This window comes from Chiloscyllium punctatum, chromosome 41 (assembly GCF_047496795.1).
Source record: "Chiloscyllium punctatum isolate Juve2018m chromosome 41, sChiPun1.3, whole genome shotgun sequence".
Classification (NCBI taxonomy): domain Eukaryota; kingdom Metazoa; phylum Chordata; class Chondrichthyes; order Orectolobiformes; family Hemiscylliidae; genus Chiloscyllium; species Chiloscyllium punctatum.
Genome location: NC_092779.1, coordinates 41,300,907 through 41,319,231, shown reverse-complemented (window position 1 = coordinate 41,319,231; position 18,325 = coordinate 41,300,907). Strand labels below are relative to the sequence as shown.

Below are 18,325 nucleotides of genomic sequence, written 5' to 3'. Positions count from 1 at the left end.
AGACCTCGGGTGACTGTCTGTGTGGAGTTTGCACATTCTCCTGGTGTCTGCGTGGGTTTCCTCCGGGTGCTCCGCTTTCCTTCCACAATCCAAAGATGTGCAGGTTAGGTGAATTGGCAATGCTAAATTGTCCATAGCGTTCAGGGAAGTGTAGGTTACGTGTATTAGTCAGGGGTAAATGTAGAGTAATAGGGTAGGGGAATGGGTATGGGTGGGTTACTCTTCAGAGGGTCACGGTGGACTTGTTGGGCCAAAAGGCCTGTTTCCACATTGTAGGGATCCTATGGAAATTGAATATCTCCCATCTCTGCAATGGAGCCATCTAGGCCACAAGTAATGGTTGTGGGCTTGCAACCCAACCAGGCGTCTCACTTAAAAGGCACTGATAAATATTAGAACCCCTAGGTTTGAGTCTGGAATTCAAGAAATTAGGTCTTAGCCACAGTTTTTATCTTTTGATGGTGTTAAGTTGCAAGATTGATGAGGAAGCCGAAGCATTAAACAGCAGGAACTTTATTATCGTGGTGTCTATTCTACAGGCAGCAAGGTTAAAGAGAGCTGCTTGTCTGCCCAAAACAGCTGATGTCATCATTACATCACGTGAACAATTCAAAAGTGTGCAAAATTAAACATCACACAACACCAGGTTATAGTCCAACAGGTTTATTTGGAAACACTTGCTTCCAAATTTGTACTTGCAGAATTTCATTTTATTTTGCTCAAAAATTACATGAATCCATGTAAGATTCTGTAAATCCATTTTTTGGATTAGAATCAATCTGAACATTGGGGCACAGACAATCTCACACAGGGCACCTCACACCTTGAATGCATTATCTGGGCTGACATGACACCAATTGTTAAAGTTCACTTGAGAATCTTACTTTTAAAAAGTTCTTCGATTTACATATGAAAGCACTGAAACCAACATGTTCATTCTAAAAGATGAGAGACTTAACAAGCAATCCAGGTCTTTTTCAATATATAATTTCATTCACATTATGCTGTAAACTTCTGCTATAAATTCTGTATTTAATAATCTTATACTCCACAACCATCTGATGAAGGTGCAGAATTCTGAAAGCTAGTGCTTCCAAATAGACCTGTTGGATTATAACCTGTTTTGTGTGATTTTTAACTTTGTACACCCCAGTGCAACACAGACATCTCCAAATCATGAATTCCAAAAGCGATAGTTCACTACACAAAGAAACAGCCTCCTTTCTGTCTTCAATCAGAGGTTCCTGTGAAGTAAATATTGTGAACATTTTCAATCATATTTACAATAGTCTGTAGGTAAGACATTACAGAGGATGTTGATTCCTATGTGGCTGTCAGTGGACCTCAAGTGCCTGTTTATTTTCCTTGTTGGCTTTAACCTCTGGTGTTCTATAAATGTCATCTGTCATTGACTTTTCCTGAGATGACTAAATATTTGGAGGCTTGCACCTTCTCCACTTTAAGGTACTGTCTCCCTCAAATGCTCCAGTTGCTAATCTGTCTTCAGGTATATCAGGTCTCTGTTTGGCAAAATTATTTGTGGATCTTCAATTAATTAATGCCGTCCCTGGCATATTCATTCTGGTTGTCTATAGTTGATCTGTGTAATTTCTCCTCCATACTACATCATCTCTCATCTGTACAGTGTAGGATATTGGTCCAGTCTGTGCTCCAGTGATGAAAAATGTGTTGCTGGAAAAGCGCAGGTCAGGCAGCATCCAAGGAGCAGGAGAATCAACGTTTCGGGCATAAGTCCTTCTTCAGGAATGAAGCTCTCTTCCTCCCTCTACAAGAAAAAAATCTCCTGCTCCTTGGATGCTGCCTGACCTGCTACGCTTTTCCAGCAACACATTTTTCAGCTCTGATCTCCAGCATCTGCAGTCCTCACTTTGCTCCCTGTGCTCCAGTGATGGCCTGTACCCATATCTCACCAATCGTCATCAATAATTCTTGACTTTTTTGGAAAATGCAACAGTTGACCTTGTTCTCTCATTGCAAAACCTAATTCTGTGCTTTCCTGTCAACAATGTCTTTAATCATTGGTGGTTTCAGCCATTCAAATACTGTGAGCTAATGATTCTTTACCAGGAGTAATGTCTGAGAACTTTGAATCATTTAGTGGATTGTATTCTGATATGTTTACAAAAGCTGACTGTCTTTTGGATTGTGATCCTTGTTCTCAAGTTACATTTAAATAATGTTTCATTGTTTGAACAAACCTTTGTGCTACACCATATGTAGCTGGGTATGAGGAGCTGATGGTATTTGTTGAGTTGCATCCTGCTTTAGATACTCTGTAAACTCTTGTGGTATGAACTGTCAACCACTGTCACTAACAAATTCTTCTGGGCAACTAAACCTTGCAAAGATCTCCCCAAGTCCTTCAGTGGTTTTCTCTGATGACAACCATATCTTCATGATGGCAACCTCAGGCCATTTAACATGTACGACATATTATGAAAACTATTTGGTCTTCAAAAGATCCTGTTAATATGCATTATTTGCCAATGGCCTTTCTGGCTATGCCCATGGCACTAATGAAAGTAGTAAGCGAACTCTTGTACTCGCAGCATATTCTACCTTATTCTCAATTTCTGAATTGTGCTCTAGTTATCACCTTCATTCTGAGAATGTTATAGTAACCTTTGTTTAGTTGATTTTAGCACACAGTTTCTTAAATGTTGTGGAATGATGATCCTCGTTCCCCATAGGACATCCTGCTTGCACAGGTAGTTTCAGCTTCCATGTGGCTTTAGTTCTAGGATTGTTCCTGTGAACCTGCCATGAATTACGATGTCTATCAATTTTGTTAGGAGAAGATCATTTCTAGTGTGCTAGTGTGAGCTAATAGCAACTAGACCCACATCTGCATAGGCTCACTGCTAGAAAAGGTATCTTTTTGTGTCCCAAAATTGTGATCAGTGTTCTGATATCTTAGAAGCATAAGTTCCTGGCCATACCGGTATTGATAGAATCATCTCATGCCAAAAATGATTCCTAGAGCTTATTTCTCTATCTGTGCATAACTCGTTTCTGTTTTCTCTGACAATTTTGATGCAAGAGCCACTGATATTGCTTCACCATTAAGGATAACTGACAAACATCCGCTCTCACTCTGTGTGGTGATGCATGCTAGTTGCAATGATAACTTTGGGTCAAAATGGGTCAGGACTTCTGACTTTAATAAAATCTCTTTTGGCTTGTGTCAAGGCTCTTTTCATTTCCAGTTCTTGTTTTGGCATGATAAATTGTGCAATGGATTAGGAATGGTTGTAAGTTTTGGGACAAATCTACCACAGCAAGCCCACAAATGTGATTCCAAATAGAAGTCTGTTGTATTTAAATAGTTTGTTACAATGGGCGGCACGGTGGCACAGTGGTTAGCACTGCTGCCTCACAGCGCCAGAGACCCGGGTTCAATTCCCGCCTCAGGCGACTCTCTGTGTGGAGTTTGCACATTCTCCCCGTGTCTGCGTGGGTTTCCTCCAGGTGCTCCGGTTTCCTCCCACACTCCAAAGATGTGCAGGTCAGGTGAATTGGCCATGCTAAATTGCCCGTAGTGTTAGGTAAGGGGTAGATGTAGACATAGTGGTATGGGTGGGTTGCGCTTCGGCGGGGCGGTGTGGACTTGTTGGGCCGAAGGGCCTGTTTCCACACTGTCAGTAATCTAATCTAATCTAATCTAATCTAATTGTCAGGTACTTCTGTGACTCAGCATCTGAAGATAGGCTTGACTAATTTTACTGAAAAGCTGATCTCCAGATAGACCAGCAAACAGGTTATTAACTAAATGCAAAGGATGCTGCTCCGCTTACTATACCGGATTAAAAGCAACCTTAAAATCACTGCAGATCATACTGATCCATCTTTCTTCACTACTGGTACAATAGATGTGGCACAATTGCTCTTGTAGAGGATCAAGGATTCTCATCTTAACCGGCCTTTCTAACTCTGTCACGATCTTTGGTCTGATTACACAGGGCACTGATTTAGCCTTGCAACGTTTTGCTTGATTCTCATTCTTGCTTTTCAGTTTGGCAGAGATCTTTTCATGCTTCCCTGATCCCCACTGAAAATGGCATGTTCCTTTAGAATTTCTGATCAGTCTCAGAATCTGATATGCTGAGTTTGATTTTCTCCAGCCATGTTCTTCCCAATAAAGCTGGAAAATTTTCTTTGATAACCTGTGAGGACAAATCTTCTTACTGACCATATAACTGTACATTCACATTGATACAAACCCTAAAGACTCGACGTTGCCTGTGAATGTTCTTAGTACAATTTTTGAGGGTCGCAGCGCAGTGTGATTCTGCTACTTCTTATACTTTCAGGTATCAATGAAGCTGCCACTCTGCTGTCGATTTCCACTCTCAGCAGTTTTCCATTCAGGTAGAGAGTGACCAGCATCACCAGAAATGGTCTAATAACTGCTCCTCTTTGGAATTGAGTCTAGGCTTTTCTTTGTGCCCTTTTTGTACCTAGTAGATTTTTTTCCGAATATTCGGTTTCTATACTTTGCTTTATGTTGTTCATGTTTCTTCCTCAAACACAGCCATTTATATGCCCTTTTTGGCACAGTTTCTGTGTACAGCTTCCTATACCATCAATTTGCTGCTGCGTAGCTTGTTTTTCCACACAAATGACAATTTTGAGTTTGCGTTTGAGTTTGGCTGTCAGTGGTCATTTTGTGTACTCTGAGGCTGAAATTTAGCTGCTGCGTTTCCTTGGCTGCTAGTTCTATAAAAACTGCTTTTTCCAGTACATTATCAATGTCGAGGTTATTTTCCTTTTTAGTAATCTACTAGGGATTGCTTCAATCTTGTGTTCCGAATATGAAAGTTAGCTTCCAGCTACTATTTTCATTTTGCTCACCCTATAAAATTCCAGGTAAGTATCATGCTATGCTGAGTTAAAGCTCAGTACAATGTGGTGCTGCAAAAAAGGCATATTTCTCCTATCTTAATTTCTTACCTAGTTTTACTTTTATTGCAGTTTTTCCTCAATAGCATTTCCTTAAGAGAAGTGTAAAATTGGAATTTACTTTTGGCTTTGTTCTTTAGAGGTTTACAATAAAGTATTGAAGATGTACTAAACTACTTATCTTTATAAAATTGTTGGCAATTAAATGTTTAGCTCGAGGCTTGTCACCATTCCCGTAAGCAGAATAAATGAACTAAAATCCTGAGAGAGAATATCTAACTGCATGGCTTTATGCAAAGCCTGTTGTCTAGAACTGCTTGTGTTCACTAACGTATTATTAAGTTATCAGTAGTTGACAATGAAACTTTTCTTATCAGGTGTCACCATCATCTTGCAACTGATCTAACCTTATAGGTGAAATGTGGAAGAACTTAGAGTTATAGAGTTTTACAGTGCAGTGAAAGGCCCTTTTGGACCATTGTGTCCATGCAAGTCATCAAACCTCCATCAATTCTAATCCTATTTTCCAGCATTTGCTGGTAATGCTACTGTGTTACAAGTGTTCGTATAAATATTTCTTTGTTTTCATGCTTTCTGCCTTTACCACTTTATTAGACAATGAATTCCCCCACCTTACCTCAGTTCCAATCTTCCAGTTCAGCACCGTCCTCATGACCTGTCTCAATCTGTACCAATCTCCCTGCCCACCTATCCGCTCCACCCTCCCCTCTGATCTATCACCTCCATCCCCACCCCCATTCACCTATTGTACTCTTTGCTACCTTCTCCCCAGCCCCAACCCCCCCTCATTTATCTCTCCACCCTGGAGGCTTCCTGCTTGTATCCCTGATGAAGGGTTTTGCCCGAAACGTCGATTTTCATGCTCCATGGATGCTGCCTGACCTGTGCTTTTCCAGCACCACTCTGATCTAAACTCTGGTTTCCAGTATCTGCAGTCCGCACTTTTGCCTAATGAATTCCAGATACCCATGACCCTCTGGATGGAAAAAAATTACCCTCAAATTCCCTGTAAACCTCCTGCTCCGTACCTTAAAACTGTGGTCCCTGGTTATTGACTGCTGTACTGAGGAAATATTTTGTCCTATTTACCTGGTCTAAACCCCTCAGAATGTTGTACACTTATTTGATTCCTCCCTCAGCTTTCCTTGCTCCAGGGAAAATAACCCCAGATTATCTAGACTGTTCAGAGCTGAATCACTCCAGCCCATGCAACATACTGGTTTAATCTCTCACGCACTGAGTGCAATCACATTCTTTCTATAGTATGGCAACCAGAACTGCACACAGTACTTAAGCTGTGGCCTAACTAATGCTTTTCATAGAGCCATCATGAGCTCCTTGCTCTTGTATTCAGTGTCCCAACTAACAAAGGCAGAAGTCTTTCTTATCCATTATTTACCTCCTGACGCCTTCAAGTATCTATGGGCATGCACGCCAAAGTGTCTCTGATCATCTGTACTTTCTAAAATTCTACTATTCAATGTGTGCTCCCTTGCCTTGTTAATCAACTCAACATGTATCACCTTACACTCTTCAGGGTTAAATTCCATTTGCCATGAGCTAATATAAAAATCAACCGTAATTTGGTAATTATTCAATTTAAAACTCATATTATTGTTTTTATCTAGAGCATGCACTTATCTTCTGGAGCTATTATTACATAAACTATTTGTGTGTTTTGGATAGGCATTGAGCAATCAAACAGCTTCAATCAGTGAACCTAAGAGTAAGGACAAGTGTGAAAATCAAGAAGTTAGTGATCCCGATAAAGAGCATGCTGCAATTGAACCAAGGCGAATCAGGATCTTCGATGGGGGGCAAGTTTATACTTAAAACCTTTTTCTTTAAACCAATTTTTTAAAAAAGGATTTGTAGAATGGTAAAGTAACTTGCATTTACTTTTCAATTCATTCATGGGATGTGGGCTTCACTAGCTAAACCTACATTGTCCATTCCTAGTTGCCCTTGAGAAGATGAAGGTAAGCTGCCTTCTTGAACTGCTGCAGTCTACTTGGTGTAGGCATACCCACAATTCCGTTAAGGAGAGAATTCCAAGAAATTGATGCAGTAACACTGAAGGAACAGTGGTACATTTCCAAGTCAGGATGTTGATTGGCTAAGGGAGCAATTTGCAGGTGACAGTGTTCCCATGTATCCTTCTGGATGGCAGTGGTCACAAGACTGAAAGGTGCTGTCTAAAAAGCCTTGGTGAATTTCTATAGTGCATCATAAAGATAGTACACATTGCTGCTACTGATTGTCAATGGTGCAAGGAATGGGCATTTGTAGATATAGTGCCCCTCAAGTGGGCTGCTTTTTCCTGATTGTTATCAAGCTTGTTGAGTATCGTTGGAGTTCATTCAACTAGGCAAGTGGGGGAGTATTCTTTCATATACTAAGATGTACTTTATAGATGATGGTCAGGCTGTGGGGTTCTTTCTTAATTGTACTTGAGAGTACTGTTGAACAAAGACTCACTTTACCAAAGTTTTTTGTCTTGCATTCTTTAGGACAATTCACAAGAAGGGCATTTTAAAGGGAAAACCAATATTTCTACTATATGAGAGGAAAATACTGAAAATGTCAGCTTGTAGACCCTGATTAGGACAGGCATTGCCACGGAAAATAGACCAGTGTTTGGTGCCAGGCTTTGTTTAAAGTTTAAACCAGGCAGGTTGACTCTGACTGGTCAAATCATTGCCCTGAGAAATGAACTGGCAAATGACTGTCACCTATTTTCAGTTAAAGTTGGTGAGCTGATTTATTTTCAATGGCAATGCCTCCACCAATCAGAGGCTGCTTGCTAATCAATTAGCATTCTCCGCTCATCTTAGTTCAAATTGTTAGTTTTCCCCTTAAGTTGGCATTCTTCTGAATTGCCCTGAAAAGTGGAATATGAAAAGCTTCAACTCAACTGTTGTTTTCTGCAGTGCTCAAATTGTGTAGTACTAAGTGGCTGTTTTTAGCTATCATCTAAATTGAGCATATGATGAAAGCATGAGGATTCTTCTAGGATTTGCTTATTTGTCTGTGAATTTCCTTTTAGTTGATAGCACTCTGATGCCATAACTGTGTTACAGAATGTTGCTTATGTGTTTCACCTGATCTGTCATTGTTAGCAAAATGTTAGAGCTGAGATTCAGAATCAGAAAATATGGGAAGCAACTAGAGTGCAATGAGATAAAATTAGTGAAAAAAGAGGCATGTTGTTGAAACTTTTAGCCTTGCATTCATTAGAATAATCACACAAATGTCAAATTTCAAACAATCGCAACAATTTCTACAACAGGAAAAAAGGGTGCAGATTGATTCACCAATGTGCTGCCGTGGGCAAAGCAGCAGAGAACCATAGGCTCCCAGATAATTCAAGAAAATCTTGAACCATAGTGCTTCTGCTTACAACAACTCATCGAGGCTCCTTTGGTAGTATCTTTTAAACCTGTGACCCATTCCATTTGAAAGGACAAAGGCAGCAAATGAGTGTAGACACGATCGCCAGTAAGTTCCCCTTCAGGCCACACTGTCCTGACCTGGAACTGTATTGACATTCCTTTGTTCTCATTGGCTGAAAGTCCTGACACTGACTTCCTAACAGCATTTATGGTATTTTTATACTCTAACGGATCCATCAGTTCAAGAATACACCACCATCACCTTCTGCATTTAAGGACAGACAAGATATGCTGCCCGAGCCAATGATACCCAAATCCCATGAATGAATAAAAAAATGTAACAATGTATGTTGTTTTAAACAAGCATAAATGAGCCATGTTATGGGTTCACCTCATCATCTTAAATTGTTTTTAGTACATGCAGGATTGTTCAGCAAGTGCAGCTCAATCATGGAGTCACATCTAATAGTTGAAGGGCATCGGCCAGTCACAGGAAAGGAGAGATTGATGTTTGATGCAACCAGCTTCGAAAATATGAGGAATGGAGGCTCACTTAAATTTTGTGTTACTAATTAGCTTCTTCAGAGTGGGTTACTTAGACACCCTATAGCTGGGATATTTAAACTAAAACTTCTCATGTTTTTGGTGGATTATGATGTGTTTTCATGCTTTTTACTAATTCCTGCTGAGGGCGGGGGATAAATTTACCCTCAAGTTTATTTGTGAATGTGATGTATTCGTTCCATTTCAGTCTTCATCTCCACTGGTATGCATACAAATATTTTGGAAACTTGAAAGACAAAAGTAGTGGCAAATTATAATCCAATTGTATTCTTTATTTTTAAAGATATAAATCAAACGAAGAATATGTGTATGTTCGGGGCAGAGGAAGGGGAAAGTACATTTGTGAGGAATGTGGAATACGTTGCAAGAAGCCAAGTATGCTGAGAAAGCACATTCGTACCCATACTGACCTCCGACCTTATCACTGCAATTATTGCAACTTCTCCTTCAAAACAAAAGGTAAATTGATGATGCTGTATACAGTGGCTTTAGATGCTTACTTTGTCTCCCAAATCACCTCAGTTTATAATAATACTTCAAATCTATTTGCATGCTTTATGCAACATCCTTTCTGCAGATGGCTGAAATTGTTGGTGGTGGTGTGGGGGGGGGCTGCTTCTCTTAGTGTCATTAAGTCACAGCTCCAAAGATGGAGAATACAAAATATCCAATATGTGTAAATGTCCTGATATTTTCTTCTCTCTATTTCTTTTTCATTCCTCAATCCACAACAACATTTAATTTTAAGAGTAAGACAAAATATTTTAAGATTTGAGTCTGGACTCTTGGATGACCTAGATTGTATTAGCTGGATTAGAAAGTCTACAACCTATCGACAAACGCATCGAGTTAGACCCCATCTACCACCCCCTGAGAAGAAGAACAGGAAATGACATCCCACAGGAAGTGATACCACCAACCCAAAGAAACCCAAACATATAAATAGAAAGCAGGAATCATGAACAGTGCTTCGCCTGGAGGCCCATTGAAAATGTTACCTAGTATGGTGACAAAACTTCTGGAAATGAACCTTCCAGCTCAGCGAGCAAACCTACATCCAGAACCTCAACCTGAGCTACAAATCTTCTCAAAAGATGTTTACAACCTGCATTTAATTTGCGGTGATGTTAGCAAGGCTACATTTGTTGCCTAAAACCCGTTATCATGCTGCTCCCAAAATGGCAATTGATTATATATACACCATAAAACCCTAGTTTTTACATAAAAAGGAATCTGCTAAATAGGTATGCCTCAGTTATTCAACAACAGGCCTCTTTCAGGATTGTGTTAGCTCAATAGGGAGAGGGAATGGAACAGTAATTTCTATATCTGCTACTTTGGGGTCACTACCACCTTGTTTACATCCAGTGAAGCAATTTAAAATGATTATGGCCCCCTTCCATGTTACTTTTCAAATAGTCTAATGCGATATCTTGTGGCCTGTTGACAAGGCAGAAAGAGCTTCAGTTTAACATTCGCAACTAAAAGAACAACAGCTTCAATAATTCAGCACTTCCTCAGTATTACTGAAAGGTCAGGCTAGACTTTGTGCCAAAGACCTAGATTAGATTTTAACTCACTAGCTTTCTGCTCAGGCAAGACTGAACTAAGAATGATGCCTTTTTAAATGTTTTTTTTTCCCAGTTCACTCTTCACTTCAGGGTACCCCTTCCTTGTTTTCCTCCTCCACCTCCCAGTCCCACATCAGAATGGCCTTTCTATACATGTTACCATGAACAAAGAATGTTGACCTGTTTTGCATTATCATCTACAGATTACATTTTTCAGCTGACCAGCAATGATTGAACTCAAGCATGAATTTATCAGAACTGGTTATTGCTACTTGTTTGTTTTACCCTCTTACCAAAAGTTATTTGTGTGGAAGTGCAGTTATTGAAGGAAAACGTTGCCCCAAAAAAAGTTTTGGAACAATGTGAAGCTATATTCTAAAGCCAGAATTATACTGAACATGGCTACCACCACTTTATAGAATGAAAATTTATTGCAATTTTATGTTCTAAACCATTTCACACAGGATCTAAAGCTGATGGCTTTGCTTATCTTCCTCCTCTTCGATATTTTTAAAATCAAGGTTTGGTGGCCCATGTGCTGACTGGGCTTGGCTTGTAACCTCATTGGAGGCCGGCACTGAATATGGTCCCTGACCTTGATTTTGTAACAAAAGTGAAACTGATGATTTACCTAGTAAGGATGTTCCTTTTTGATGATTCCAATAGTGCTCATGTAGGGCTTTTCATTCTTGGTTTCATACTGGTCTTTGCTGTTGAATTATTGATTAAATGGACATTGAAATGAAGTAGTTCAGCTTACATAATTGCTTGAATGTATCATGAAGAGATTTAGCTTCATTGAACTAATGAAGTCAATATGGATTCCCATAAAAGCTACTCTAATGGTATTTTGTTTGTTTTCAAAGGAAACTTGACCAAGCACATGAAGTCTAAAGCTCATAGCAAGAAATGTATGGAAATGGGAGTGGCAGTTGCTCCATTTGAGGATCAAGATACTGATGAGACAGGTATGAACGTATTATAACAAGGGCAGATTTTAATGCTGACTGCCCAGTGGAATCCAGGTGAATGGACATTAAAGTAACTGCAGTGATTTACACACACTCAGAAGTCACTGCTTTTTGCATCATATTTTTGTTTTGCTCTTTTCAGGTGAGTGATGCACCAGCCATTGGACACTGGGGTCATTTCTTAAATATGCAAATCCTTCTCTGATTAGGCCATTAGCATCCAACTACAATTTAAACCTGAGGCTACTCAGGGAAGCTATTGTGGCTTCCTTGTCATTGCAACCTGGGGCAGGCAGATTTGTGACAGGAAAATGAGCCAAAAAGTAAATAATTTATTGTTTGGTTTCATAGGTTGAGTGAGGGGCAAGATTGACAAGTTAACATTCCAGGATTTAAATGTTTCAGGCAAGATAGGGAGGGATATAAAAGAAGTAGAGGAGTTATGTTACTAATAAGAGAGAATGTCACAATTGTACTCAGGGAGGTCACCTTGGAGGACTCATCCAGTGAGGCCATTTGGATAGAACTCAGGAATCGGAAGGGGGCAGTCACTTTGGGATGTACTGCAGGACTTCCAATAGCCAAAGGTTGATTGAGGAACAAATATGTGCATAGATTATGGAAAAATGTAAAAACAACATGGTTGTTGTTGTGCTTGATTTTAACTTTACCAGTATTGATGAGGACTCCCTTAGGTTCAGGAGTTTGGATAGAGATGTTGTGGTTACATTATCGCAAGTTATCTTTAACTCAGCTACTTATTAAGAAATCTCATGAACAATCAAGTCCTGAAACAATGATTTAAACTTTATTACACTTAGCAACCAGTATAAGACCCACCACCACCACCCCCCCCCCCCCCAAAAAAAAAGCAGGTTAAGCCTCACAACTCATCTTGATGAGCTGTTGAATTTAACTATGATTCCAAGCAACAGTATCTGTCTGGAAGTGTCTAGGGTTTGATCCTTGTGTATTGTTACTCATTGAACTCTTGCCAATGAAGGGTCCTGGTGCTGGATTCTTATACAGATTTTTCATCCTTCTGGTCTATGATTCTTTAGATTCTTTTATCCAAATTATTGACTACATGTCTGAAACCATGTCATCTGTAGCTTGCATTCTTATCAGAAGTAACTTATCTGTTCCTTGTTACCTTTCTCATTGACTGTTTGAAAAGACAGCTTTCCTGCAGTTAACTCCTTAAATTCTTCTGAGCCGTCAATTATCCTTGTGGCATGTGTAATCAATTATCAAGCAGATGTCAGATCAGTTTTGTTCTCGTAGCCTTCAGTCTATTTCCCAGACATGGCTAATTGTTTTCAATTTCTGTATAAGTTTGTCCTTGTCCCTTAATAATTTACTCCAGACAGATTTATTGCTGTTTCTTTCCACGTGTAACAGTTTATCTGTATTGATTCTTTCAATCCATGAACAGTTATTAAAGGTCTGAAGTCTATAGTGTCATGGGAGAATTTGATTGATGTATCCAGAATGACTTTTTTTGAAATAATATGACACTAGTCCAACTAGGGAAGCAGCCACACAAGACTTGGTATTGGCCAGATGATTGAGTGGAGAGCATTTTGGGGACAGGGATCATAATTCTATAAGGTTTTTACATTATTTTTAATGGTGATAAGAGTAGTTATAAAGTCACAGAGTTAGAGATGTACAAATGGAACAGACCCTTCAGTCCAACTTGTCCATGTCGACCAGATATCCTAAATAAATCAAGTCCCATTTGCCAGCATTTGGCCATATCCCTCTAAACCCTTCCTATTCATATACCCATCCAGGTGCCTTTTAAATGTTGCAATTGTATCAGCCTTTACCACTTCCTCCCTCTGGCAGTTCATTCCATACATGCACTACACTCTGCATGAAAAAGTTGCCCCAAAGTTCCCTTTTAAATCTTTCCCTTCTCACCTTAAAACAGTGAACTACCCCACCCCAGGGAAAAGATGTTTTCTATTTACTCTATCCATATCCCTCATGATTTTATAAACCTCTATAAAGTCACCCCTCAGCCTCCGACGCTCCAGGGAAAATAGCCCAAGCCTATTCAGCCTCTCCCTCAAACCCTCCAATCCTGGTAACATCCTTGTAAATCTTTTCACAACATCATTCCTATAGTAGGGAGACCAGAATTGCATGCAGTGTTCCAATAATGGCCTAACCAATGTCCTGTACAGCCACAACATGACACCCCAACTACTATACTCAATGCTCTGACCAATAAAGGCAAGCATACTTAAACGCCTTCTTCACTGTTTTGATTGCAGCCTTAGGCAACTACCTGTGTGGGGTTTGCATGTTCTCCCCGTGTCTATGTGGGTTTCTGCCGAGTGCTCCAGTTTCCTTCCACAATCCAAAGTTATACAGGTTAGCTGGAGTGGCCATGCTAAAAAATGCCCATAATGTTCAGCGATGTGTAACTTGGGTGCATCAGTCAGGGGTAAATATAAGTAAGGGGAATGGGTCTGGGTGGGTTACTCTTCAGATGGTTGGTGTGGACTTGTGGGGACAAAGGGCCTGTTTCCACACTGTAGGGATTCTATGATTCTATCCTGTCTACCTACAACTCCACTTTCAAGGAGCTATGAACCTACACTCCAAGGTCTCTGTTCAACAATACTCCCCAGGAACATAGCATTAAGTGTATAAGTCCTGGCTTGATTTGCCTTTCCAAAGTGTAGCTAAGCTAAACTCCATCTGCCACTCCTCAACCCATTGGCCCAACTTATTAAGAGCCATTGTACCCTGACGTAACCTTCGCTGTCCAGTACAGCTCCAATTTTGGTGTCATCTGCAAACTTACTATATCTCCTATGTTCACATCCAAATCATTCACCAATGTGATGAAAAGCAGTGGATCCAGCAGTGATCCTTGTGGCACACTGCTGATCACAAGCCTCCAGTCATAAGTCCTGAAGAAGGGTTACACCCGAAATGTCGACTTTTCCACCTGCTAATGCTGCCTGGCTTGCTGTGTTCTTCCAGACCCTGCCTGTCTATTCCAGTCATAAAAGCAACCTTCTACTACCACCCTCTGTCTGCCAACTTCAAGCCAGTTCTGTATCCAAATGGCTAGTTCTCCCTGTATTCCATGTGCCCTCATCAATCCTCTTTGTTACTTCAAAAAACTCAACTAAGTTCATGAGACATCATTTTCCATGCACAAATCTATATCTATAATCAGGCCTTGCCTTTCCAAATACATGCAAATTCTGGCCCTCAGGATTCCCTCCAACTTATCCACCACTAATGTCAGGCTCACCGGTCTATAGTTCCCTGGCTTGTCCTTACCACCTTTATTAAATAGTAGCATTACGTTAGCCAACCTCCAGTCTTCTGGCACCTCACCTGTGACTATTGATGGTACAAATATCTCATCAAGGGGCCCAGTAATCATTTCCCTAGCTTCCTACAGAGTTCTAGGGTACACCTGACCAGGTCCCAGGAATTTATCCACCTTTATGCATTTTAAGCCATCCAGCACCACCACCACCTCTGTAAAATTGACATTTTTCAAGGTGTTGCTATTTATTTTCCCACAATTTCTATCTTCTATGTCCTTTCCCGCAGTAAGCACTGATGCAAACTACTTATTTAGTATCTTCCCCATCTCCTGTGGTCCCACACATAGCTGGCCGTGCTAATCTTCAAGGGGCCCTATTCTCTCTCAAGTTTCCCTTTTGTCCTTAATGTACTTGGATTCTCTTTAACCTGATTTGCCAACACTATCTCATGCCCCCTTTTGACCTCCTGATTTCCCTCTTAAGTATACTCTTACTGCCTTTATACTCTTCTAGGAATTCACTCGATCTCTGCTGTCTATACCTGACACATGCTTCCTTCTTTTTCTGAACCAAAGCCTCAAATTCTCTAGTCGTCCAGTATTCTCTACACCTACCGGCCTTTCCTTTCACCCTAACAGGAATATTTTGTCACTGGACTCTCGTTACCTTATTTTTTTGAAGGCTTCCCATTTTCTAGCTGTCCCTTTACCTGCAAACATCCACCCTCCATCAACTTTTGAAAGTTCTTGCCTAATACCGTCAAAATTGGCCTTCCTCCAATTTAAACATTAAATTTTAGATCCGGTCTATCCTTTTCCATCATTGTTTTCAAACTAATAGAATTATGGTCACTGGCCCCAAAGTGCTTCTCCATTGAAACCTCAGTCACCTGCCCTGCCTTATTTCCGAAGAGTAGGTCAAGTTTTACACCTTCTCTATTAGGTACATCCACATACTGAATCAGAAAATTTTCCTGTACTCACTTAACAAATTCCTCTCCATAACACTATGAAAGTCCCTGTTTATGTCCGGAAAGTTCACATCCCCTACCAAAACCACCCTATTACTCTTATAGAAAACTGAGATGTCCTTACAAATTTGTTTCTCAATTTCCCACTGACTGTTGAGGGGTCTATAGTACAATGCCAGTAAGGCAATCATCCTTTCCTTTCTTCTCAGTTCCATCTGAATAGCATCCCTGGACGTATTCTCACAAATATCCTTCCTATGTTCAGCCACAAGGTTATCACTAATCCAGAATGCCAGCCCCCTCCTTTATTGCCCCCGCTTTCTATCCTTAAAGTATCTATACCCTGGAACATTTCTCTATTCCTGATGAAGGGCTTTTGCCCGAAACATCGATTTTCCTGCTCCTCGGATGCTGCCTGACCTGCTGTGCTTTTCCAGCACCACTCTAATCTAGAGTCTGGTTTCCAGCATTTGCAGTCCTTGTTTTTACCCATTTGGCTACCAGTCCTATCCATCCCTGAGCCATGTCTCTGTAATTATTATGATATCCCAGTCCCATGTTCTTAACCATGCCCTAAGTTCATCTGCCTTACCTGTTCAGCCTCTTGCATTGAAATAAATGCAGTTTAATTTATCAGTCCTACCTCTTTGTCAGCTTTGTTCCTGCCTGACTGTTTCAGACCGATCACTATATCCTGCTTCCTCTCCTATTTCCCCCCTCCACTTGTTTAATCCTCCAGGGCAACTTTTGCAAATCTCCTGCCAGTATATTAGTCTCCTTCCAATTCAGGTGCAATCCGTCCTCCTTATACGGGTCACTTCTACCCCAGAAGAGATTCTAATGATCCAAAAATGTGAATCTTTCTCCCTTACACCAGCTCCTCAGCCACGCATCCATCTACTCTATCCTCCTACTTCTACCTTCATTAGCTTGTGGCACAGGGAGTAATCATGCTATTACTACCTGCGAACACCTACTTTTTAAATTCCTGCCTAACTTTCTATATTCTATCCTCAGAATTTTGTCCTTTTCTCTTCTTGTGTCATTAGGTCCAATGTGTGCAATGACCTCCTTCTGTTCCCTGGTCCCTGTCCCCTTTGACAATATTCTGCATTCTCTCCGAGATTAGAAAGATATGGGCCAAATGCTGGCAAGTTGGACTAGATTAGGTTGGGACTGTACATCTCTATGGTTGTCTATGTCCTTGATCCTAGGTCCAGGGAGGCAACCTACCATTCCGATGTCTCACTGTTGATTGCAGAAACACCTGCCTATGCCTCTGACTAGAGAGTCCCCTATCACAATCGATTGCTTGGAACCTGGCATACCCTTTATTACGTTAGAGTCAGTCTTGGTATCAGAAACCTGGCTGTCAGTGCTACATTTCCCTGAGAATCAATCACCCTTACACTTTCCAAAACGGCATTCTTTTTGAGATGGGTATAGCCACAAGAGACTCCTGCACTACCTGCCTCCCTTTCCTGGAGATCACCCATCTACCTGACTGCATTTTTGGTTTATCTCCCTCTTTGCAACTACCATTCATCACATCCCCAGCTCCTGTAAATTCCTCATTGTCTCTAATTCCGACTCTAACCAATCTATGCGATCCAAAAGGATTCGCAACCAAACACACTGCCTGCAGACTCTCCCTAATCTCCCACATTGAACATGAATAGCACGTCACTCTACTAAAGGCCATCTTTACACCTCAACGATCTGAAACCCAGACAATAGCACACTCTTACTGCTCTAGAAACAGTGCTCCAGGCTAGCTTAGTACCTTTTTTTTATATTTTTAAAGTTTAATTGAGACAGATCTCAATAAAAACATAGAATCAAAAAGAACCCATTCTACTCATTATTGTAGATTTACAAAAAAAAATTTAAGGTTACACTTTAAAACTAGCCACTTAACTGCTTTCCTACTGTGAGCTCTCCCACACAGTTTCTCCAAGGTCCGCTGTGAATTTCTCTGATTGTTTATTGTCTTAGAATGATTCTGATATCCAGAGGTGTTTGAAACTAAACAGCAAAGGCAGTTACCTGTGCTGGTTATTACTGGGTCAGACAGCTGTGCAGGTTTACTTTACCACTTGAATCACTTCCCATTTTAGCACTGCCTTTGTCTCCCTTCCTGTTTTTAAAAGTGCCATTGTTTTGATCTTTTCTCCCCCAAAGTACCGAAACAATTCAACAGTTGAAAAACAGTAATTACTGCTCTGAGAATTTGAGGAAGTCAGTTCCCATATTGAAAATACCTCAAAAAAGGAGCAGCTTTTACAGACATTTTTTTTTCCTCATCCCCCATCTTAGCTTCCCCCCACCACCTGTTAAGTACTTTCACCCAAGGATCCTGGGTAATCTAACTATTTAGTCAGAAACTGGGGAATGGATAAATGCACATTTGGCATTTGAAAGTCTGTTCAAGGCCAGTTTATTAGAATTCAGACCTAGCATGCTTTTGTGAAAATGAAGGATAAGGATGACAAGAAATGTTGAGAGAAGTTGAGACCTTAGTCAAAAAGAAGGAGGAGACATATGTAAGTTTTAAGAAACTGACCAGAAGCAACCCTTGAAGAATACAAAGGTAGCAGGAACAAATTCAAACAATGGC

The 18,325-nt window shown here is 40.5% G+C and overlaps 1 protein-coding gene across 7 annotated transcripts in view; it reads left to right on the top strand.

The window, feature by feature from the left end:
• The window catches only part of hivep1 (HIVEP zinc finger 1), a 212,316-nt gene that overhangs the window by 136,123 nt on the left and 57,868 nt on the right, over nt 1-18,325 (top strand). For all 7 annotated transcript variants that reach the window (XM_072560776.1, XM_072560774.1, XM_072560775.1 and 4 more), the window contains 3 exons: nt 6,628-6,758; nt 9,181-9,356; nt 11,335-11,436. In XM_072560776.1, coding sequence (XP_072416877.1) covers nt 6,628-6,758; nt 9,181-9,356; nt 11,335-11,436 — 409 coding nt within the window. The remainder of the gene's footprint in view (nt 1-6,627; nt 6,759-9,180; nt 9,357-11,334; nt 11,437-18,325) is intronic.